At 37.7% G+C, this 23,662-nt stretch overlaps 1 protein-coding gene across 1 annotated transcript; it reads right to left on the reverse strand.

The window, feature by feature from the left end:
* Window positions 1-4,150: 4,150 nt before the first annotated feature.
* Window positions 4,151-23,369, reverse strand: fyco1b (FYVE and coiled-coil domain autophagy adaptor 1b). The gene is made up of 18 exons (XM_008434512.3): window positions 23,279-23,369; window positions 22,666-22,741; window positions 21,478-21,584; window positions 21,051-21,176; window positions 19,110-19,216; window positions 18,016-18,159; window positions 16,551-16,647; window positions 14,012-16,411; window positions 12,818-12,910; window positions 12,368-12,486; window positions 12,000-12,167; window positions 11,696-11,836; window positions 10,116-10,324; window positions 9,852-9,987; window positions 9,269-9,373; window positions 7,707-7,917; window positions 6,850-6,959; window positions 4,151-6,378 (listed from the first exon to the last, which is right to left on the reverse strand). Exons 2-18 carry the CDS (start codon window positions 22,724-22,726, stop codon window positions 6,318-6,320), a joined length of 4,395 nt encoding a protein of 1,464 aa, XP_008432734.1. The 5' UTR covers window positions 22,727-22,741; window positions 23,279-23,369; the 3' UTR covers window positions 4,151-6,317.
* Window positions 23,370-23,662: the final 293 nt, after the last annotated feature.

The raw sequence follows: 23,662 nt of genomic DNA on the forward strand, positions 1-23,662 counted from the left end.
AAAAACAGGCAGAATCTGAAAACTGGCACCAACTTAACTTGTTTGGTTTTGTTTACTCTAAAACACTTTCAGAATATAATCAAAGATTTCTGCATTAACGTTTGCATTTTATATTAACAGAAGTTAGGATCGGCTCTTCCTGTTACAGCTCGTTATGAAATTCTTTGAGAGTGAATGCTGTAATTATAATACAATTATATTAACATCTACTTCAAGACAATCAAGGTGAAATTTATGTCATCAACTAATGAAGAACAAAACTTTATAACTGAACCACTTAGTAACTTCTTATTAGGCTACAATTATAAAAAAAAAAACTGATACGTTTTTTGATGCAAAAAACTATAAAAAGCCTGAATTAAGCACAAGCTAAATAAAAAGTTAGCATTTTGTAAAGTCTGTTAAATGACAAAGTAATTATTTCTATTTCACTACATTGTATCACATTTACAGAATCACAGACTATTATGTCATTAGTTTCATATTAATGCAACTGTGAGATAACCGAACGGCAACAACACCAAAAATGTTACACTACACAATGGTTGCACGTTACTAGAAAGCATTTACCATTGCAATTGCAATGTTGCAATCTTATTACCGAGCTGTAATAGCAACTTCTTACATTGGCATAACTGTCCAATAATTAGATTAACTCAAGGTTTGATTATTCCTAATTATGAGATGGACACAAGCTGCTGGGATTGATTTTTAAATATTAGCGAAAAGTTTTAGATAAGTAATGAAAATGACATCCTGTTTGTAATGAGCAACCTTTAGAATTATGACAGACTTAAAGGAGACTCAGAGAGGAACGTCAATGTCATTGTGTGCACAAGCTAAGTTATGATCTGTTCATCTAGATAAGGCCTAATGAGTATGAAATATAGTCCTAGCTTAGACAAGAGCAGCAGAAATGATCAAATTAGCATTAAAATATAACTTCTAAAGTACATGTTTCAGATCATGAAGGCTTCCTCTAGTACCATTTATACAAATAATGCATTAGTGAACATGTCTTGAGGAAACTCAAGTGCAGGCCAATGGAGGGCACAAATCAGTTGCAAAGTCTGCTTACACCTCTGAGTGTAACTTTGAAATGAAATATATAGTAAATCAAAAGAAAACGATCACAGGAAGTGAAAATAACTTGGGTCCAGCAGGGGAAACGACAGCTGGAGCTGTGTTGTGAAAATTCCTGAGACTTGACGCGTGTGATGGTGGGTTTTAATGCAGCAACTGTTTGGATGAAACTGTCTTTGACCGGAGCGAACTGTCAGAGAGGAGCCAAGTAGACCTGCTATTACCGCTACACGGGGGTGAAATGCATGAGACGACAAACTGTTCCACTAAGACACGAACAGGCAAACAGGTGAACAGATGGAGGCAGACAAACACATTCACGAGCATGACTGTACGGATAACCTCCCATACGCACCGATATGCACAACAGGCAGGTTTGCATCAGCACCGCTCATGCACAGAGGCTCAGCCAGGTCCATCTTTATTCAGTTATGAAAATACGGTGTCAGGCAGCAGCAGATCATGGTGAGGTGTCTGAAGGGACGGCTTTCACAGAGGAGGAGAGCCCTTGAAGAGGGAGGACACCGGGGTGTATCAGAGCTTACAGTGGTTTGGAGATGCATGTGTACTAGAAAGAATTCATTAAAAAGTTACAATAAAAATACTCAGATTAAATATCTCCTTTGTTAGGCTACTCAGTTGATACAGGCCTCACTAAATGATTGTATGTTCATATGTATGAAAGGGGCAAGAAATCATAAGAGAATAGACTTTAGAATACAGTTAGTTTATAAATCACTGAAGGGCTTAGCACCGCAATACATTAAAGATCTGCTGTCGTTGGAGTAACCTTCCAGACCCATCAGGTCTACTGGACCTGGTCTGCTTTGCATCCCCAGAACCAGAACCAAAACCAAATGTGAAGAAGTAGCATTCAGCTTCTATGCACCACAAATCTGGAACAAACTTCCAGAAAACTGCTAAACAGCAAAAGATACTGAGTTCCTTTAAATCCAGACTGAAAAGCCACCTGTTAAAAGTTGCATTTGAAACATCACAAATGAAACATTAATCGACAATCTGATGTGTAATGATGGCACTTGACAAAATGTAATGCTTCAGTTATTGACTGTGTGTTTTCCATGACTTTGTATTTTTATGATAGAAATTGGTGGAATGTGCCATAAAAATAAACATGATTGATTGATGGATCAATAGATAAAGTCTTTTATCATCCACCTGAGTCTTTTTGAACGAACTGTGACAACCAAACACACACAAAACCGGGGGCAGTTTAGATTGTCCAATTAAACTAACAGCCATGTTTGTGAACTGTGGGAGGCAGAACATGCATGAACCCGTGACCTTCTTGCTGCAGGGCAACAGTGATTGAGGTCACTGTTATGCTAATATTATTCACAAAAAGGTTTTGTCAATGTTTGCTGGAAAAAAATATTGATTTACAACAATTTTCTTGGATTTTTTTCAAGAAAATTCTATTTAGAGATTTATTATTAAATCAAAATTAAATGTAAAAATACTGAATTGTAGGGTTCTGGTTTATCCAAGACAATCTTTTTCTTACTGACATCTCATTGTTATGCATCTGATTTATTTGTTCAACTATCTTTTTTGTTAAATACTGTTAAATATGTGTGAAATCCTAAAAGTCTTCATTGAAGCCATGTCTGAAACTCCCCACAAACAAAAACAGGGTGCATGTCATTGTCAATAACGGCCTATAAATAACTGATAACTGATTGAAAAGGAGAGCATGTAGCATATATGTACGCAAGTACATGAATCATTTTCTTCTTTGTGAATATTTCCACATGTGGGTGTTTCCATCTGTGATCGGAATACAATTACACAACTCTATACTTACCAACATTACAATGCAGTTCACGCACACACACACGCAAGCACACGCACACACACACATTTATTAGCTAACAGGTTCATACATGTGCAAAGCGATGGTACAAATCACAGATTCAGTGAAGACAGCAGTCAGGAGGAGAGAAACAGAGAAGGGAGGCAGGCGATGGGGTCAGGGAGGGGTGGATGTGACATGATTTACAATTATATCATTAACCTTGAGAAACGGAGAGGCCTCTTTGGCACAAACAGTCTTTCTGACAGAGTGCTACCTTCTGCATGCAGACAGACCCAATTCACTCTTGAATGCTGAGAAAAATAAAGCGTCAAGCATGCATAAGCGTGTTCAGTGATTCTCCCAACAAAACATCAACTGTGCCACACAGAGGTTAGGTTAAGGATTTCAAACTTGATTAAGTAAGAACAGTCACAGCTTCTTATGCAACCATACATATTTTGACGTAGACCTTTGTGAAGAAGTAAAGCACATTTCATAAAACATCAAGTCCCATTATATCTATGAAGTATGTGCATCATTTGTAATCCGCTCTTTTTGTTTACACATTGTTTGCTATGATGAAGGCTGTAGTTTCTAGTGGCATACTTGATTACATCACAGTACTCTATGAGAGATCAGTGACTGCCATAACTGCTCTCAGGATTACTAGCTGAATTATTTTAAAAAATGAGTTTGATTGAGCTTCTATTGGACACACTCACAAGCGTCAGCAATGCTGTGGTGAGTGAAGCTGCTGAGCGCAGATGGAGAGTCTGCATTGTGTAGCATGATAAAGTCTGAGATAGCTCAGACTTTTGCTGACAAATTCCCGTTTGCCAGCAAAACAAATTTTCTTCTGGTTTCCTCTAGTTCTGGCATGAGAAGAAATGTTTAAGCCAAGTGGTAAAACAAAAAGATTTTATAGTTAGATTGGCCACTAACTGTAAATAGCATGCAAGCTAAATTGAACTACAAGGCAAAAATGTAAAGAAAAACTTCAGACAAAACCCAATTGTCTGTCATCTATTTCTGTGCCTCGCATACAATTCTAATAATATAAAATAGCCAACAATGATTACAAAATGCAAATATTTACAAACATTAACCATTAGTAAGCAGTACAAACTATTACAAACCCTGCATAAAGTTGTTGATTCTGAAAAGATTTATTATAGTTTTGGCTCTTTTCTTTGAAAACAGTGGGCGACACAATAAGGATCGCAGACAAAAAACGACGAGACGATAAAAATGTTCACACAAATCCTATTTATTAAACAAAACCGTTCAACATTTTAGTTTTAGATGCGTTTCATGTAAATTATATTTTAATAAAACATTTGAACATTTGCAAGTAAAATCAGAAAATTAAAGCTCCCATGTCAAATATCCAGTAGAAGACAATGAAAACACATTCACAGATAAAATGAGAAGAAAAAAAAAACACATATCTACTGGCACAATGACTCAAGGGATGCAGGTCATTCAGTCTTTTTAAAAGTGCATTACACAGCAGTCCTTCTGTAACCTCTTTAATTAGAAATTCCCATTTAGCATGAGTAAAATATAAAATGCATTTAGAATATTTGGCAACATATATTTGTCAGTTAAAACATAAGATTTGCATAATTGTTTGAACATTCACTTTTTTCCACAATATTAAATGGATTTTCAGTCTGTGGGATGAACTTTTTAAATGTTCTGCTTTTGAACATTAATCTAAACATTAAATATCTACCTGAAATGTCTACCCAGGGCAAAATAAAATATAAAATTAACATAAATCACAACTTGCTTTATTTTAGTTAAACTATTTTTATTTCAAACATGGCATGTTAGAATATGGTCAAACATAACACGTAATTTCAAAATAAAATCATTCAAAATCAAAGAAAACCATTTATGTAAATTTAAGAAAAATGCAGTAATTGTTTTTTTATAGCATATATTCTTCTATCCTTCAAGTATCTCTGGAGAAATAAACTAAACGGGTAGATTAAATAGGGTTTTTGTTTGCAAGTTTCAGAGATCATTAAAGACCCAAAGCTTAACTCAAAGAGTCATTTAAAGAGACTAATAAAGTGAATGTTAATTAGGCTTTAACAGATAGCTCCTAATTAAAGTTTGGGTAACAGACTTGACCTTCCTTCCTGAACTACTTTTTATCTTATAATAAAAAAGATGTTAAAAGATCTGCTACATATTTCTACTGATTGTTTGATAACACTGTTCACTGGGTTTTAAACTGGTTTTTAACCATTTAGGAAATTTTAAGGCAGCTAGTTAAATTTAACATTTAGTTAAACCTTAGTTTACCTATCCAACAGGTTTTTATCAGCCTTATTGAAAACCTGAGGACAGTAAATGTAACGTTATCCATTTAAGTTTGTATTCTTTCAGTTCTGGCCAGTGGCTCAAGTTCCTTTTTCCACCATTCAATATAGAGTATACTGCAAAGTTTAGAAAATGTTATTCTTGAAACATTGAGGTAACAACTGACAAGAAGCCAAACCCTTTTCTAAACAGATATTTTTTATGATAAGGGAGCAGGATTATTACCAAGAGCGCTTCCTCCTCTAATAAAACCTGTAAGTCACTTTTATGAGAACAAAGGCTATTTCAAGAATGTAAAAATAAAGTGTAAAAATGCCACATTTGCCCAGCCAGAATTACAACAAAAGAATGCTGCTTTTTTTATTCTCAAAGAATAAAAAAAAATTAACCATAAACTTTGATTAAAAAAAAAAAAAAAAAAAAGCAATCAAAGAGCAAATATCCAAATTAATTTTCAAGTTCTAGGATCTTGTTTTGAAAATTAAGAGTTTATTTTAGGCTTTTTTAGACCCTGTAAGAAACCCTGATGGAAATTTGACTATAACAGACCAATTTACTCCTGTTTTTTACTTTCATTTTCTTCCTTAAACACAGAAAACATAACTGTTACAACACTACAAGTACTGTGGCAGAATTTCAGCCTATAAAACCCATTTATCCAAGTGTGGAGAACATACTTCATTTACCACCGAACTTCTACAATACGAGAGAAATGAAAACCAACTTAGCCTCATGATAAACCAAACTACAGTTTCACTTCTGCAAAGCTGCCTATAAAAATCCTCATTGCTACATTTAATCTAGGTTTGTCGACACACTATTAAAATCAGTAACATTCTGCAGAGCAGAACAGTTCTTGTGAGTTGTTTGCAGCTTTTGTTCTTTGATAAGACCTCATCTGACGTTCGACGCCTCGTGTGCAAAACCGAGAGACACTTTTTAAATGCCACAACCTTTCACTGAGGCCGCTCCGCAGCTGAAGAGTCGGACCGCTTTACCTTAAAACAAGCCGCGTGAACGTAAACATCTTGACACAGAAAGTCACGTCCGCACCCGTTCTCCTTTGTCCCGGTGAGAGGAGGCCAGATTAATCGCAGACAACTGGCTTGGCAAGACTCAGATGATACAGCACTTTCTTTGAAATGAACCTAATTAACAAAAGGGATGTTTAGAGCGAGGAATGAACGGGAGAGGATGGATAGAATGGCTACTGGGAAATTCACCTCTTCATTATTTTGCACCCCGATTTATTTGCCGATGTAATGCCTTTTAATCCGTTTCCTACGTTTTCTATTCATTCTGATTATCTTTGACATTAAAAATTGTTTAAAGATTTGAAACATTAAACTGTGCCAAAAACAGCAAATAAACAGTGGAAACCTAACACTTTCTTACATCGTTGTGCTAAACACTTGAAATGCAAAACATCCATTAGATGAGAAGACAAAACGGACTAGGAGGTGGCACACGGTCAACGCGAAACGTCAAACCTCAGACGGCACTATTTTGTATTTGAAAAAAAAAAAAAAGGGTCAGGAACCAAGTGCACAAGATTTTTAAAGGCACAACATAGTGAAGAGGTGAACTGACCAGCACCCGAATAAGTTACTAAGACTGACCTGGAGAAAGAGTTGTCAAAGATGAGCGTGTATTCTCCCGGGTTCCTGACTTTAAGCTCCCCCTGAATCGTCTCTTTGTGGGAATTACAGCGAGTCAGAGGAATTAAAACCTATCGAAAAGACACTGACGTTTAATGCACACAGAAGTTCACATGTTTTGGGGTTTTTAAAGACTCAATAGAAGAAGAAAATTAAGGGCAACATATAGTAGAGTTTGAAATACTAATGCATTTTGGCAACCCTGCCTGTTTCCAGATAATTTTGTGTTCGATCCATGTTGATTCCAGACAAGCAGCTGTATGAGTGAATGTAAAACATTACAACGGAGGGAATACCTGCTTACCAACTTATTGCAAACACAAACCTAATTTACTCATACTGAAAGGCATTTTGTACTGGAGCTAAGGATCAGAGTTGTTGTCGTTACATAGACGACCATTTTTCTGACGGACTTAGAAAACTTTATGCCTGTTGTAGTTTTTTGCATCTCACAGCTGACATTTTGCTTTGCTTAAACCTGCAACAACTTTACCATCCGTTGTCACTGAAAACAGCTTTGCATATTTCTCTGATAGCAAACAGTTGCTGCAGCTGGCCTGGAGCAGAATAATCATTTAGAGCCGTATTTTGGTCATATTTTGGTCTTATTTTGAACTGCAACATGTTTTTATTATGTTAATGGCGTGATTACAGTACGTCTGTACCGCAAGTGTGCTGAGAGAAAAAAACAGTACTGTAAAAGTTATGTCTGAAAAGCAAAATAATTTCCTTAACATCACAGTAATATTTTCAAATTATGACACTTGGGGAAATAATTTTCATGTGATATGTATTTTAGAACAATCAGTCAGTCTTACCTTGGCCTGCTCCAGCGGAGTCTCTGCACTCTCCCTGTAGACCACACTGAAGGAGATGCTCTTTGGGTCCGAGGTGAAGGTCCAGGACACGGTGGGTCCAGCACAAGTCATAGTAACGGGGACGATGCTGTAACAGCTCGACTTGATGAAGAGCTCCCGAGAGCTTTCCCCAAATCCTGAGATGTCGTCCACCGTTAGGCGGACAGAGAGCCTACAGGCATACACACACAAGCAGTTCCCAAAGAGATAGCATAGCAAACTCGCTAAACCACATTTTGAATTGATTTTGTTAAAAAAAAAATAAATAAAAAAAAAAAATCCTGGACTAATTTCTGCCACATAAATACGACAACCGCTAATTGGCAGAACAACCTTTCACTGCAATTAGAGCTGCAAGTCCCCACCAGGGTTTCACGCTTAGAGACTAAATTGTTTGCCCTTTTTATTTTCAAAATACCTCAAGCCACACCAAAATGCATGGAGTCTGCAAACATCAATTTTAAGTCGTAACAATTGGACTTCTCCACAAAAATACACTCAACTTGTCTGCTGTGTTCTTTTGTTTTCAGAATTTTATGGAAACCATGTGTCATTTTTTTTTCCACTACACAATCATGAACTACTTTGAGTGTGCAAGACATTAATCTCGATAAAAATATTGATGTTTAAAGTTATTAATTTGACAAATTGTGAAAAAACATGAAAGCAAGGAACAGGATATACCTTAGTGATAAAGTGGTTTACAGCCTAAAGGTCAGTGGTTTTCAGTTCCTACATGAACCTGGAGTCAGAACCCGATTTAGTCCAATCTATCGGCACAATAAAAAGTCGTTGTAGTGCATTTCTATTAGATTAGACAGTAAAGTTAATGTGGGAAATATCGCAGTTGCAGTGCATTTTTTCAATGCAAACTTTGGTAGAATGTCATACTTAAAGTGCAATGCATCAAAGTTTTGGATGCCATTAAAATCTTAGCACTGTTGGAAAGACTTTCCCTGCCTTTAATGCCCACACCAAAAAATAAAGAATAAAATGGTGGGGAACTTGAGATAAGAGAAAAAAAAAGGAAACGCACAGAAAAACAAATTGCTTTAAAAATCATTCCCGAGTATATTGCATTACCTACAGATACAAAGCTTTAGTTTGCAAAGATGTTGCAACCAATTTCATTTAAGGAGATCGTCTGCAAAGGTCACAAACCAAAAAAGGCAGCACAAGTCAAATAATGTTTGTCGGGAGTCCAAAAATAAATGTTAGTTTCAGTAGAAGGATTTAGCACATGGCTCAGCAGCTTCTGGATAAGTCCTGACTCCAGTCCAGGATTTTAGTTTTTCTTGTATTTACCACAAACTAAACCTGCTGTGACCCAAACAAATACTCTTTCCTATGTCCATGGAACACAGTGTAGGTTTTCACTTCCCACTTCAGAGGTTATACTCACTTACAGAATACATTTCTGCCACTTCCGTTTCAAGAGAAAAGCCAACACCTTGTTGCACGATAAACATATTTTACTTGCCTCTTGGTTTTCCTGAGTAACTTTCACTGCAAGCGAAACTTACGTTAGTTCCCCAGACTTCAGCAGGCAGATCTCTGCATCCTGTACGGCAGTGCTCACATCCTCAGCATCCTCTGATGGAAAGTCTCCTGTGCTGGCACTGTTGTTTCTGAACCAGATAGAATAAAAACACACACACACACACACACCCACGCGCACGCACACACACGCACACACACACACTTTCTAAACTTATCTGCAGTGTAGAACTATTTCAAATAAGTTAATACAAACAAGATGACACATTAAGATTAATCTATAAGTCACGTAGGTTTGGTTTAGCTTTTTAACTAGGCATTCGCTGGTGACCGGTGTAAAGTTATCACAAGTTTATGATTTCAAAATGTTTTCAAAGACAGAGAATATCTTAAATATACGACCCAGTTAATGTTCTTTGTTTTTATCTGTATCTTTTGCAACACAACTTAATCTAAATTTCATCTCAAATAGTTGAATTGAAGGAGAGTGAGGCCCCAGGTACCATACACGTGTAAATGTAAAATGTATTTTTCTTTACATTTTATTAAACTTTCATTACTATTCATAATTTCTTTTGTCTGTGTGCTTGTTGCATCTAGGATAGTTACAGTTGTGCTGCCCCCTGCTGGCCGTGTCCAGGAGAGCAGGCAGTGGTAAAAGAGTCATTGTCATAAACTCCGCTGACTTCCTCTTCTGTGATGATGTCGAAAACACCATCATCTGGCTTTTCACCTTCATCTCCTCCTAAAAGTATAATCATCATGCTTTTACTATTATACTTATTATACTGTTCATAAATTGTGCATATTATCAAAACGTAAACCTACAGCAACAACTTAAAGACAGTGTGACTGTGTGAGATCATGTTTCACCTGCAACGCCAGCCATGGATCGGCCAGTCTGCAGCAAGCGGCTGAACGGAGACCCCGGTGCGTTGTGAGCGACCTCCACCTGTGGGTGGCGCTCGACCACTGCGCTGTGCTGGTTGTAACAGTCGGAGCAGCAGCGCTCTCTGTTGCCGCCCTGCTGGGTGCTCACTGCGTTGCTGCAGCAATAGTAGCAGAAGGGACGCCCACACAGCCTGGAAATACAAATATAAAGATGGTATGATGCAGTATGGGCGACAGCTGTGGTCGGTTTAAAATGTAAAATAAAATGCAAGACAAATATGGTTGCATTTTACTATAAAGACGGTTGTACATGTGAAACTAAACATTGTTTGGAATAATTACCTTCAAAAATTATACACAAGCAGTTTTTATTACAGGGTTTATGCATTGAAGGTCAAGCTTATGAAAGACTCAATTTACAAAAATTGCATGTGTCCTTTTTCTTTTCTTATTTTTAAATAAAAACAAATTTATTTTTTCCAGTAACAATAGTCTTTGCCTTATAAGCATACTTGATCAACCAGACTGTTATCTCAAATGAATCAGTAAAGTTTGTTTTTATTAAAGAATTTCAGACTCTTGTGATCCCCTGCAGAAGTAGGACAGCTAACAACACATCAACAGAACTGACCACCATGTTGTGATACAGCATGTTATGAGAAAGATTAAGTTTATAAGAGAAGTGAAATGCAGAAATAAAAACGCCAGTGGATTTCTGCAGAGCTCGTTTGACGTCGGTTCGTGTTTACTTTATCATAACTTGGTTTTTGCGGTAAGAGGAGAAAATTAGAGCGAAGTTCTCTTGCACAACAAACAAGTGTTGCAAACAGTGAAAATGGTGGATTGCTTGCTTGAAGCAAACTCAGTTAAATATTAATCTCTTGTCATGTGAAAAACACAGTGCTTTGCAGAAGTATTCGTACCCCTTGACCTTTTCCCCTCGTTCTCAGGTCACAACAATGAGGGTCAAGGCATGTTACTCGAATGCTATGTGAAAGATGAGATAAAAATAAATCCATAATAGTGAAGTGGAAAAATAGTAACCTAACTTGAAATCTTGAAAAGTGTGATATGCATTTTATTTCAACACTCAGAAGAACCTTTGCCTACAAACCTGCTGCTCAAGTTCATTCTTGAGCATCGGTGACCAATATTTTAGTTGCGCCTTTTTCTTTCCATTTATGGATATTGGACTGAGTGCTCTGTGAGATGTTCCACACCTAACATATTTTTAGAAACTAAACCTGGCTTGGAAACTAATTCTCCAAAGCTTTTTCTCTATCTTTTCTGGAGTGTTCCTCGGTCTTCAGTGTACTGTTTGTTACTTGTCACTTTATATATGTATAAATTTTTCCTTCAACTTCACAAGTACACACTATATTATGTGTTCTAGCACAAAAAAAAATCCCACTGAAAAACACTTGAGATGTGTGCTTGGAGCATGACAGAATGTTAAAACAATTCAATAGGTTACAAATACTTTTGCATAGCACTATAGGATGGCAATTCTAATTGTCAAAAATGATGATAGTTGGTGTTAAATTCTCAGCTGTACATCTGACCTGCAGTTGTATTTGCGCAGCCACCAGCTGAACTGAGTGTGACAACCCAAGCAGTAGTTGACGTCCCTTTCAGTCTCCTCATCACGGAGCTTCTGCTCGAACTCCAGGGCATCAGATTTCTGCCACAGTGCATCTTTTTCTCTGAAAAAAAAAAAAAGCATAACACACTGCATTTATAACAGCCCTTGAGGTTATTTACATGTTACATGGATACAAATGAAAATGAACGGAAGAAAAACAACAGCAAATCAAGAAAATGTCACTGAACATATGAGTAAAGATTAGACTAAGTGATTTCCTATACCTGATAAGCTCCACAAGTCTTTCCTCTAAATTGATTTTGGTGCGATAAAGATCGTCGAGTTCAGCGGCTGTCTTTAAATCAAAGCTCTTTTTGTCCTGTTTGACCCGCCGTAGATTTTCAGCCATTTCCTGACAGGCCCGCTGAGCTGCAGCCAGACTCTCCTCAGACCTGCAACCAGCAAGCATGCAAGGCCAACCTCAGCTCAAACAGTTTTCACTTAAATGCAATATTTAGTTTCAATTAAAAAAGGGAAAAAAAATAAATAAATCATACAAAGCTCTGGATTAAAAATGTACATAATTAGAAAAGTTTAATTAAAAGAGCTTCGAAGTGGCTTAGAATGTGTTTTGGGGAGTACAATATCTCACCTTGATAAATTTTCTTTCAGATGGATTATCTCATCTTCTTTCTGCAGGATGAGATTGTCTGACTCGGCCATCTGGATGTTTTTCTCCCCAATCTGTTGGCAATATCTCCGATTCTCCGCCTGCGTCCAGAACGGCAAAGCAAAGCACAAAGTCTGTGTTTCATGAGTTACGCTTGTAGCCGTGACATCATGATTACTCCAACTGCCAATTTACACGAAGCAACTGGAATTTACTGCAAGTAATTTTGTTACAGTATTACTTTCTAACGTTTGTGGCGTAAACAGGTAGTACATTTCATTTCCTCATATAAACTTTACTTTTGCACGGTAGTGTCTCTGTTGCTCCTCAAGGTGTGAACCATCCAGACATCTTTTTCTTGGTTTTATGAAAACGCATAATAATTCAACAGATTCCTACAAAGTAAGAGTCAACTTCTGAAGCACAACTGACCTCCAGCTGCTTGAGTTTGTTCTCCAGTCGGATTGTTTTCTCCTCTCTGTTAACCAGCTGTAGCTTCACATCTTCCAACTCCTCATTCACCCTCTGGAGAATAAAGTTAGTGAATTAATGTGGTCAAAATTACAAAATGTTAAAACATCATTTTCTTAGGACAGCTGAAAGCATAACTAACAAGGAAAAAATTTTCATTTAGTAAAGTAGTACAGACAAAATGTATGTCGGTTTGAATATGAACATTAATTCCAAACAGGTGACAATAAATTACTAAATATATTCCAATAGGGTGTCTCTAAAAAATTATTCTCACCTGATGAACATTTTCATTTTTCACCATTAAATGAAAACCTTATGTGTAGCTTAAAACAAGAAAACCCCACAAAACGTAAAAAATTATGTGCATTTGTGCTGCACATAATTTTTTTGCCCATCCTTTTTCCGTCAATAGCTTTGACTCATTCAGACTGGATCGGCTGGAGTCTCTGATATTTTCAGTTTTCAAGTGCCACATTATTGTAGTTAAAGGATGAATACAAATGCAAACCACATTAGACTCCAGTTTGGAAACATGTTTCTTTTTCCTTCCATCTCTCAGTTGTTTACTGGTTTGCTTGCATTCTAGCAGATAACACACTAAAATACATTGGTTGTAGACGCAACGTGAGAAAATGAAAAAGGGTATAAATAAATCTGCCAGGCAGAGTATGTTTATTTAATTTTTTAAATCGGTAGAAATATTGCGCTGTTAAATTCTCCCTCGTCTTAATTTTTTTTATTTTTTTAGAAACATTGCAAACAGATTTAGGAAGAAAAGTTCATGTTTCACAGATGGCAGCGAATCGTTCTTGGTGTATCAAGAATATCATTGGATAAATAATCTAATAACGAGACTTGTCAGGGAGAGTCTGGCAGGTCTTTAGATGCTGCAAAATGTTGAAGATATAAAAGTATCCAGTAACCTCTAAGTACTTTTAAGAGAATTTTAAGAGAACTATTTTAAATACTTCCTCGTTTCTTGCTTATTGTGCATTTCAACTTCCTCAGTGATTCAACTGAATATGCTGCTCAGCACCAATTATTGACCTTCAAAATGTATTCCTGGTTTATGTATGGATGCAATTATACTCAAACACAGAAGAAACAAGAGAAAGTCACTAATGCATATCGCACTACGTTTCAGTGTCTGACCTGGATCTGGTTTTCATGGTCCGTGGCTTGACTGCTGAGTTGGAGCCGTAGGGCCTGAATCTCTTCATGGCTCGTCTTCTGTCCGGTCTCTGCCTCCTGCTGGGCTTCGCTCAGCTCCGTCTGGAGCTTCTGCCTGAGCAACAACAGATCCTCTTTGTCATGGAGTTGAGAGCAGAGCTCTTGGTTCTCCTGACGCAGTTGTTCCATGCAGGCGTTGAGCCTCTCCGCCTCCTGGGCCGCTGCCTCCTCCAGGTCCCGTAGTCGTGACGACAGGCCTTCCCAGCGCAGCCGAGCCTCCTCATTTTGAGCGGTCAGCATGCAGACGTGCACGCCGAGTTCTGCCATTTCTGTGTTGGCTCTGTGAAGGGCCTCCTGTGAGTCGCTGTTCTCCAGACGCAACGCTTCACAGCGCAGCTTCAGTCGGTCCAGCTCCTCTCTAGAGGCCGTTACCTCCGAAGCCAGCCCCACGCGGGCTTGTGCCTCGACATCGCGCTCCCGCACCAGGGCCTCCTCGCGCTCTCGAGATCTCAGAATCTCATCCACGTGACGCCGGTTCAGCTCCTCCACCTGCGCCTTCAGCTGATCTGATAAAACGCGGAGATCCTCTCGGGAGGCCGCCGTCACCTCCTGCTGAGCCTGGGCCTTCAGCTTGTCCTCGTTTGCCGCCAGCAGCTGCGCCCTGAGCTCCACCACCTCTTCTCGGAGCCTGGTCCCCTCCTTTTGGTTGAGCTCCAACTGGGCCTCAGCGATGACCAGCCTGATTGGGGCCTCTTTGGTGTCCAACGAGGAGGCTTGATGTTCATCTTGAAGCTTTTGTGTTTTTTCATTGCTTTCCGCTGCTCCTTTTTCACGGTGCGAGGTCCCGCTCTCCAGCTCGCCCACTCGAGCCTGGAGGAGCGAACAGCTCACAGCCTGGGCTCTCAGGTTGGCCTCGGCTTCATGGAGTTTTTCAAGCAACTCCGCTTGGCCTCTTTGGGACCCCGTGAGGTTGCTTGCCAGCATGTCAGCTTTTGCATTGAGAAAGTCCAACTCCTGTTGAGTTGTAGTTAATTGCCTCTTCATTGAGGAATGAGTGTCTAAAACCTCTACATTTTCCTGCTGTAACTTTTTCACTTGAGCATCTAACTCATCATTCTGGAGTAACGTCTTTTGGAGAGTCTCTTCAAGTTGCAGGTTTTCATCTAAAAGCTTCTTCTCCCTGTCTTCCACGGTCATTGTTGCAGCTTCTACTCTACCCTTTAGCTGCTTCTCGGAGGCTTTTAAAGCAGCCAGCTGGTCCAGCAGGGCAGCCCTGGCTGCAGTCAACTCTGAAACATTTGCCTCAGCCCTCCTGACTGTTTGGAGAAGCTCTTTGTTTATTTCCATTAGATGATTGCATTGGTTTTTGTGGTCCACGTGATTTTCAGTATCACTACAGACGGAATTACTATCATCAGTTTGGAGGCACAAAGACTCTGCGTCAGCATTTAGCTTCTCTAACTGTTCCTCCAAATGCTTTATTCTTTCTGAGTGAGCAGCTAGGTCTTTCTCTCTAGTTTTTAGAGTTTTCCTTAACTCCAACATCTGACCCTCCAGCTCTTCATAGCTCATACCACATCTTTGTTCTACCTCTTCTTGCAACCTTTTTCGCAGTTCCTCTGCCTGGCGCTCCCTGCTCTCCAGAGAGGCTTGCACGTCCTGCAGCTGGGCTCTCAAGTTTCCGGTCTCCTTCTCTTTCAAAGTCAGCGCCCCTTGAATTCGGCCAACTGCACTCTGTAGTTCCTCCAGCCGTGCAAGAGCCTCCTCTCGTTCGACGTGCGCTCTGGCTTTGACTTCGTCAAGCTTCTCCTCTGTATTCCTCAACTTTTCTTCCCTGAGTTTCAGATCCTGAGACAAATGTTCCGAGTGTCTGGCTGCTTCCTCTGCCTCTCTTTTTGCCTCCAGCCTCTCCTCCTCTGTAGTCTTAAGTCTTTCTAAGAGTTCTTGGATTTTCCAGGCTGTGTCACAGTAGCTGGCTGTTTGTTGTCCCCTTTCATTAAGAGACTCGTCCAATTTAGAAAGGAGCTCCATGTTTTTGCTCTCGGCGGCTCTGAGTCTCTCTTGTAAATCTTTCTGACTCTGGTCCCGATTCAGTCTGTCTTCATTACCTGTTTCTGAGTTACACCTGGCAAGGACCGATGCTGAATTGCCAGACGTCTGAGCCGATAACTGACCTTGGAGGTCTTTGACGACACCTTTCAGCTTAGCAGCCTCCTTGCTCAACTCCTGCACATGTACCAGAAGCTGCTGCTGTTTGAGCTCGGACTGGTCAAGTTCGATGCGCAGATTTTCGGCAATGTTGCAGGACGAATGTTCTCCCAAATCTCCAAGTTCTCCAAGCAGACTGTGACTTACGTCTGGGACCTGAAGGCACTCATGCACCTACTCAGTACATTGAGAAGGAGAAAAGAAATATCTTGTTAAATGCTGTAAAAAAAAAAATAATAAATAAAAAAAACGGTCACATTTGACCATATATTTGATTCCAGCTTGTTTATTAATGGGAAACAAAATGAAATACCTGGGAATGTGAAATGTTGCCGACCAGACTGTTGATACTAGAACAGCGACTTGGAGGCTTCCACAAGAGATTTTGTGTAGCAGCTCCTAAGGTTCTCCTTCACATAAAAAGAGAAAAAAACTGATGATTACTTTTAGAAAGATAAGCGAAGTTTAACTCTTTGTCTTAAATACACTTCTAAATAAACTACCAGCCAAGACACCTCAAATACACATTTCAAATACAAAGTACTTCATGTCCTAAATTTTAAGTGATCAAAAAAGTGCACAGTATTTCAACTGCAAAAGTAGGTAATTTGTATGTGTCCATTAATTTCTAGAAAACTCCTGAGTTATTTCAGTCATTTACAAATGTTGTATTAATGTCATTTTATCGTACTACCACAGAGGAAACCAGCCTACCGTTTTCTGTTTTCTGCACAAGTGCAATGCAAAGCAATGGATGTGGTGATCAAAATCTTTTCACCTCTGGATTCTAGAGCATGATAAAATCATATTTCTCGACTTGTTAATCCAATTAAAGAGGTGATGATGGAACATTATTTTCCTTTGGCAGCGTAAGTGAAATGCAGATACGAAACAAAAATGAATGGTGTAGTAGGTTAACCTAAATCACCACACTGATTCAGTTTCTTGCAGACAAAATGAACTGGAATTTGAACAGCTGCTCGTTTTCAAAGTTAGCATGAGAGTGGAAGCCAGTAAGAAAACTTCCCCAACGACCACTACAATGACACAATTTCGGTTTAACCACCAAATCACAACTACCGTCAAGACGTGTTCAAGTTGTATACAAGAAACAACAATCAGAACTGAAAACTTGTTGTCAACCACTTATGAAAATGTAAAAGCAGAAATTGCCCAGTATACTGCAGACAGATTTTATTTCTGTACAATAGCCATCTGAAGAAATATATACAAAGAAAATGTTTGTGAATCCTTTAAATCATTGATGAATCCATCTTACAGGTTTTAGATTTGTTTGCCCTTAACTATATCTTAACATTAACAATATTGTAAAGCAAAATATGAAAATTTTAAAAACTTATCACTGACTGCAAAATAGGAGAAATAATTCCAAAAAAAAGCTGCAAACAAGAGAAACAAAGGTCAGGGCCTAAGTACAATGCGAGCACTCAGACAACAGGGGACATGTGGATTTGCTAAACGACTGGAAATGTGTGTTGTACTGTGAAACACTGGTGAAATAGTCTGTAATTCACCAAGAGTTTTAATTTGTTCCAATAAAGCGAAATGCAATTTCCCAATACTTCCAGGTCTTGCACAGTTAACTGTAATGATTATTTTTAAACATCTTAAACTAACAATGTAGAGGTATTTATAAACTCAAGATGAGCAAACATATTTTTGCTTTTCCCTACATGAAGCTTTCTCACTACTAGTTTCTAGCACCAAAAGCTTTACCAAACAAATGTAATGTATGCAAATGTAGATGTAAGCGATACCTTGCAAAGGAAGGCCAATCTGCATCCAGGTCGTAACCTCTGGCAGCCACGTCAAATTGGATCTGGTTCAGCTCATAAAGGTCGTTGATTATTTCAGCTGTGATGTAGGACTTGAGGAAGGGACTCCGGGCATAATACCAGTCACTGCATTTCCAGGACATGAATGAAGATAAGTGAAGTAATATGTAGGATGCACACAATTACTTTCTAGTACCAACATGATGTTATCATTCCTGGTAAAGCAATATGCTTTATGCTACTCAGCTAGCAAAACAAACAAAAACAATTGAATGAAAGTGAGCTGTCACTGGAACACATGAGAAAAGGGCTTGTGTGGCAAACATCAAAAACATAGAGATATGAAAAATATCCTCATTCAACTTATGGTGACACATCAAAATAGACATTTTAGAAATGCTTTCTTTACTCATGTGGTTTTCAATCTGTTGCAAGGATCACACCAGAGACACTTGTGGTTTTAGTGGCATCCTGAGGATATTATGGTGTAAAGATGAATGCAAATTAATTACTAGGCTCTTGTAGATAAAAGGAAAAGCTGTTGAAGCACATTGCTATTGTCAAAAACACTTAAAAGAGAAGTGCGCTGAAGTTTCACTGCTTCAGGAAACAGGAACAAACACCGACGGCTGCATATGCTGCATTTCATTTACCCGTTTTGCCATTGTCACTACAAAAGGAATTCTGAATTACTTTTTATTTAACATGTATTTCTTTCAAATAAAATGCAAACACATAAAAAAGTCACATAAGAAAGTGTAACAGCGCAACAAAAATCATCCTAAAAAGATACTATATAGCACCCCAGTCGATTAAAAGGTCAAATGTAAATAAAACAACTTCAAGTTTAAAGGAAGCCAGGAACTGAGAATGTATGCTGGGATGTAAGGTTAAGGTTGTGTTGTCAGAAAAAACAGAAACAAAACGTAAAATCGGGAATGGAAAGTAAACAGTTCCTCAGAATGAATCTAGAAACGCAGTGCGCCCCCCGCCCTGGCTTAACGGAGAAAAACAAAACTAAGTAACAACAAGTACACGGCGATAAACAGCAGCACAGCATTTAAGACTTATCTGACCTTGTAACCTTCTGATTAATGAAACACTGCTGCAGAGTGTCTGCAAGACGCTGGTGGACAAGGGAGTAGCGGATGAAGGCTCGTCCTTTTCCCAGCGATGTCTTCAACTGAGAAAATAAAAACATGCATTTTATTATGCAACCACAGATACACAACCAAGGAAAACATCAGACAGGACAGAGAAAAGGTTATAGAAAAGTTTAACAGAACCTGGGCTATTTTGCATTGAATCTAAAAGAAAATTGCAGTGGTAACCAGAGTTTAGACCAGGCCCAAAAGTCCAGCCCGACTCTCAAGCATGTACTTTAGGAAATCTGAATGCAAATGAACAATTCTCTCTTCTCTCTTTTTTAATCTCTAAAACAATTAGAAAACATGTATGTCTTGCTTCTACATTACATTTATGCACTATTTTGTATTTATGTATCAAATCCAAATAAAACACTAATGTTTGTGGTTGTAATCTGGCAGAATATTACATTCAAGAGCATCGGAAACTGTTCCAAGGCACTACTTACATTTTTTAACACCTTACATTCTTTTGGTTAATATCAATAAATGAGATTTTGTATTTGATGAAAATTTAAACGCAGGGAAAATAGCCCATAAAAAACTATGTCAGCTGATGAAAGACGTTGCGTTTTTTCCTACATTTGTGATGCATACAATGTCTATAAAACATAGAATTCCAACTGGGAATTATTTGCTTTATTGTCTGAACTTTAACTGATCAACTGCAGAAATAGTTCCCTTGTAAATTTGCTCATAAAATAATTTATCTTTTAACCATATAGTACACAGAAGTAAGCATGTAATCTATGTTAAATAAAATACTCTGAAAGCATTAGCAGATGGAAGGATCTTAAGTAAGACGACCGATACAACAATCTAGCAGACGGACACCAGCTGGAGTTCTTGGACTTGTTCAGAGTTCGCAATCAAAAAGTAAAGCTGAAGTAAGAAAACTAAAAGCCCACAAGAATTTATTAGTAAGTATTTAGCTTTAGTGGAAAAAACAACTCACACTGTGCATATCTTTAATTCATATTGATGTGTTTTGATAATACATCAAACATAATTTTTTATGTGACATAATATCTGATCAAAATGCATGTTAAACTGTACTAAACAAACAATAAATGTAATGTGGTAACAACTTTTAATAAATTATGACTTGATGTTTCTCTTTGTGCCACAGACTGAATCAAACTGAATATTTTAGCAAGCAGTGTGGACAAAACAAGCAATTTAGAAGGCTGGAAGCATCAGCAGCAGTTTCAATAAATGTCAATAAGCACAAATCAAAGTAAAAAAAATAACTATGAAAGCAATTGCATCATAATCCTGACAAACAATATACATTGAAGTTCTAAACTGTTTATGAAAGAAATGTAATATTGAGCTATTTTAAAGCTGAAAACTCAACCTATCAGAAAAAAAACATGCACATTCCACAATATGTCTTTAGCCAAATGATTAAGTAAATGATTAAGAGATTGTGTAGGTTGGTAATTCAGCAGTAGCACACGTCTAAGAAACAATGTTACCTTAGGTCACCAAAACCTAAAGGCAAATAAAACAAATCTATAACTTGAATTGAAAACTAAATCTGTTTTTTTTTTTTTGTTTTATTAAGACAGTCAAACAATGAATAATTTAAATACTGTAAAAATAGAACATAGTGTAATGCCAATCTTAAAGCTCACCACAGTGACTTCCAAGCACAAAACACGAGAAAGGAAGAAATTGCAGAAAGATGTGAGTTGCAGCAACTAGCAGTATCTTCTAGTCCTCCTGACTAACAGAGGATTACCTACATGATTAAACAGTCATTGTGTATCTGGACGAGCACATGTGACGCGTGCCAGGGCAGGACGGGGGCACAGACGCTGTGTGCATCTGCGTGCGTGTACGTACGTGTGTGTTGCATGGGAGGATTACCTCAGGGATGGATTTAACAGAACGGATGCCATCGTTAGCTCCTTTGATCTTAATCAGGCAGTCGCAGAAGTAATCCCAGTAGTCTTTTCTTTGGCCAAGAAAGGTTGTCTTCTCTTTCTGGTCAAACTGGGTCACACAAAACAGTAGCATGTTAAAATGTCCTCAGTGTGACATGGGTTATCAAACAGGTCTGTAAATTCTGTTTATATCAAGTCGATCTATGCATATCCTTTTTCCACGTCTATCCTTCAACATCATATACTGTAATTTTGTTGGCATTAAACAAACATATCACGTAATCATGAATCCTGAAAAGTACAACCCAAATAATGTATATTCACATGTTTATCATTAGCTTATTTCTTTTAATTACTCGGATCATTTAAAACAAATCAATACATGCTATATTGTGGTAGAGACACCATACCTGCAAAAGGTATTCAAGCTTATAGAAGAACTTGTGCAGATTAGCACTGTCATCTGTTATAGGTTCATTACACTCCTTGTGTTCTTTAGTCAACTCCATCACAGCATCTGTGTTAAAACAGTAAGAGCAGAATTACCATATACCAATAAAAATAAGCTTTCAAGAGAAAAGAAAATTGGGCAATTCCATTTTTTTAATTCTGCAAATTAAAAGACATAAAAGACAAAAAAAACTGCTACAGTTTCATTAATACATACAACACCTGTAAATCCAAAAGAAAACAAAATTTAAAATGATTCCCAATTATGCAGAATAGCAGTATGTTTCTAACCTCTGTTTAACTTTAACATCATAAAAAAGAGCATTAAAGCTCATGTTGCTGTTGGTTTATCCATGTGTAATTAGAAAAGGTGAAGGGACTAGGTAATGATGAACTGAATGATCAAGCGGAAAAAAAATAACATTTTTCTGTGTCTGAAATGCCCATTACTGATCTTTGGCCAATTGACTGCTCCACCTTCAACAAAAACCCTAATCTTCAAACCTTAAGCAATACATTATTTGATACACATGCTATTAGCCAATATATTGTTCAACTGGAAAAACCTGCAACACAACAATCACTTAGATTTTACTTTGACAACTGCCATGGACTAAATCTGCTTTTGTAGCCCGTTAATAATAAAACTAATCTGCAGTACTTAGAAGCAGTACTACTGTTTTTGTAGTAGTCCTGTTGTATAAATGTATACATTCGTACATGTACTTGTTCATGTACGAATATGTCAAGGAACATGAAACCATATTAGAGATGCTTATTAAGCCTCTTAATGCAAAGATATGTCATCTAAAGGAAACAAACTCAATCCACAAAGATGCCATGCAAAATAACCCAAACCTTCCATCAGAATTAAACACCACATAACAACGTCCTCTGTTCTCAATGTCACTGGCTAGAGCTGTTTCTGAGGCAGAAGGGGAAATTACATTATACTTACAATTGGATAGAAACTTACACAACTTAATATAAATCTGTCTATATGCTTGTATTTTATTAAAATGATCAGAATATCAATTTCTGGCAATGACTTTAATCTATTTTTGTATTTTTCTGCGGGATGACGTATGTTGTTCAATTGACATATCAAACAGTCGTATTTGTAGTATGTGTGTGAATGTATTAATTACCGTGTAGATCTCTGATTATCCTCTGCAGCTGTTTATCTCCAACCGATGAGGAGGAGGCCATTGTGAAGGGATAAGGCTGGCAGACAGGGATTTCATAAGGAGTCAAAAAAACATATTCAGGCTACTTTACTGCGGCTTACACGGCGAATTAATGTCATGCTTTCCCACGCGAAAGAATATCTGAATGTCATCTCTGACATTCAGTGTGTTCACTACAAATTAAACAAACATTGAGGAAATATATATCCACAGATTTATGTGTATTGGGATGCTGTAGCAGAGCAAAGTTAGCAAAGTCCTCCTGATGTTGGGAGGCAGAAAAACAACGACGACAGCTGACCGAATCTCACTGTGTGTTGATCTTATCATATAACACTGGTACACAATTTAACGTGATTTGAAATCAGAATAATGCCTGATAACACTAATAAACAGCTTTGAAACGCAACATAAACATCGACTAGTCAGAGCTGTGTCTGAGCATGCACCTGCTCCAAGCTATCAACTTCCTGCTCTGATTTTATCGACATTTCCGTAATTTGTGTCGCTAGTTTAACTAAAATTACCAAAATGACGCCTTCTCAATAAAAATACAACAATATAAAATACATACCCGATAAGTAGAACTGTCCGCAACGTCTAGTTTCTTGTTGATTCAGCCAAAACAAAACCTTGCTGGCTCTGGAGGCGGGCTCAAGAATTACTGACAGACTGATTGACCAATCAGCTCAATGGAAGTGTAGTTTGGCTGAGAGACACATAATTTTAGAACATTTTTTATTTATTGAACCATTAGAATCCACATAAGGTTGAAAAAGAGAAGATATAAGTGTTATTTGGCAAAAACACAGAACTAAATAAATGACTATAGAAGCCTGAAAAAATTATTCAAACAAAATATTTTATTACCAATATATCAACAACAACAATAATAATAATAATAATAATAATAATAATAATAATAATAATAATAATAATAATAATAATAATAATAATA

Source organism: Poecilia reticulata, chromosome 17 (assembly GCF_904066995.2).
Source record: "Poecilia reticulata chromosome 17, P_reticulata-male-v2, whole genome shotgun sequence".
NCBI lineage: Eukaryota > Metazoa > Chordata > Actinopteri > Cyprinodontiformes > Poeciliidae > Poecilia > Poecilia reticulata.

Coding starts and splice junctions, on each gene's coding strand:
- fyco1b (XM_008434512.3), bottom strand. CDS start 22,726: ATGGCCTCCTCCTCATCGGTTGGAGATAAACAGCTGCAGAGGATAATC. Junction 9,988..10,115: donor ATCCATGGCTGGCGTTGCAG/GTGAAACATGAT, acceptor TTATACTTTTAG/GAGGAGATGAAGGTGAAAAG. Junction 6,379..6,849: donor TTTGACAACTCTTTCTCCAG/GTCAGTCTTAGT, acceptor TTTGTTAATTAG/GTTCATTTCAAAGAAAGTGC.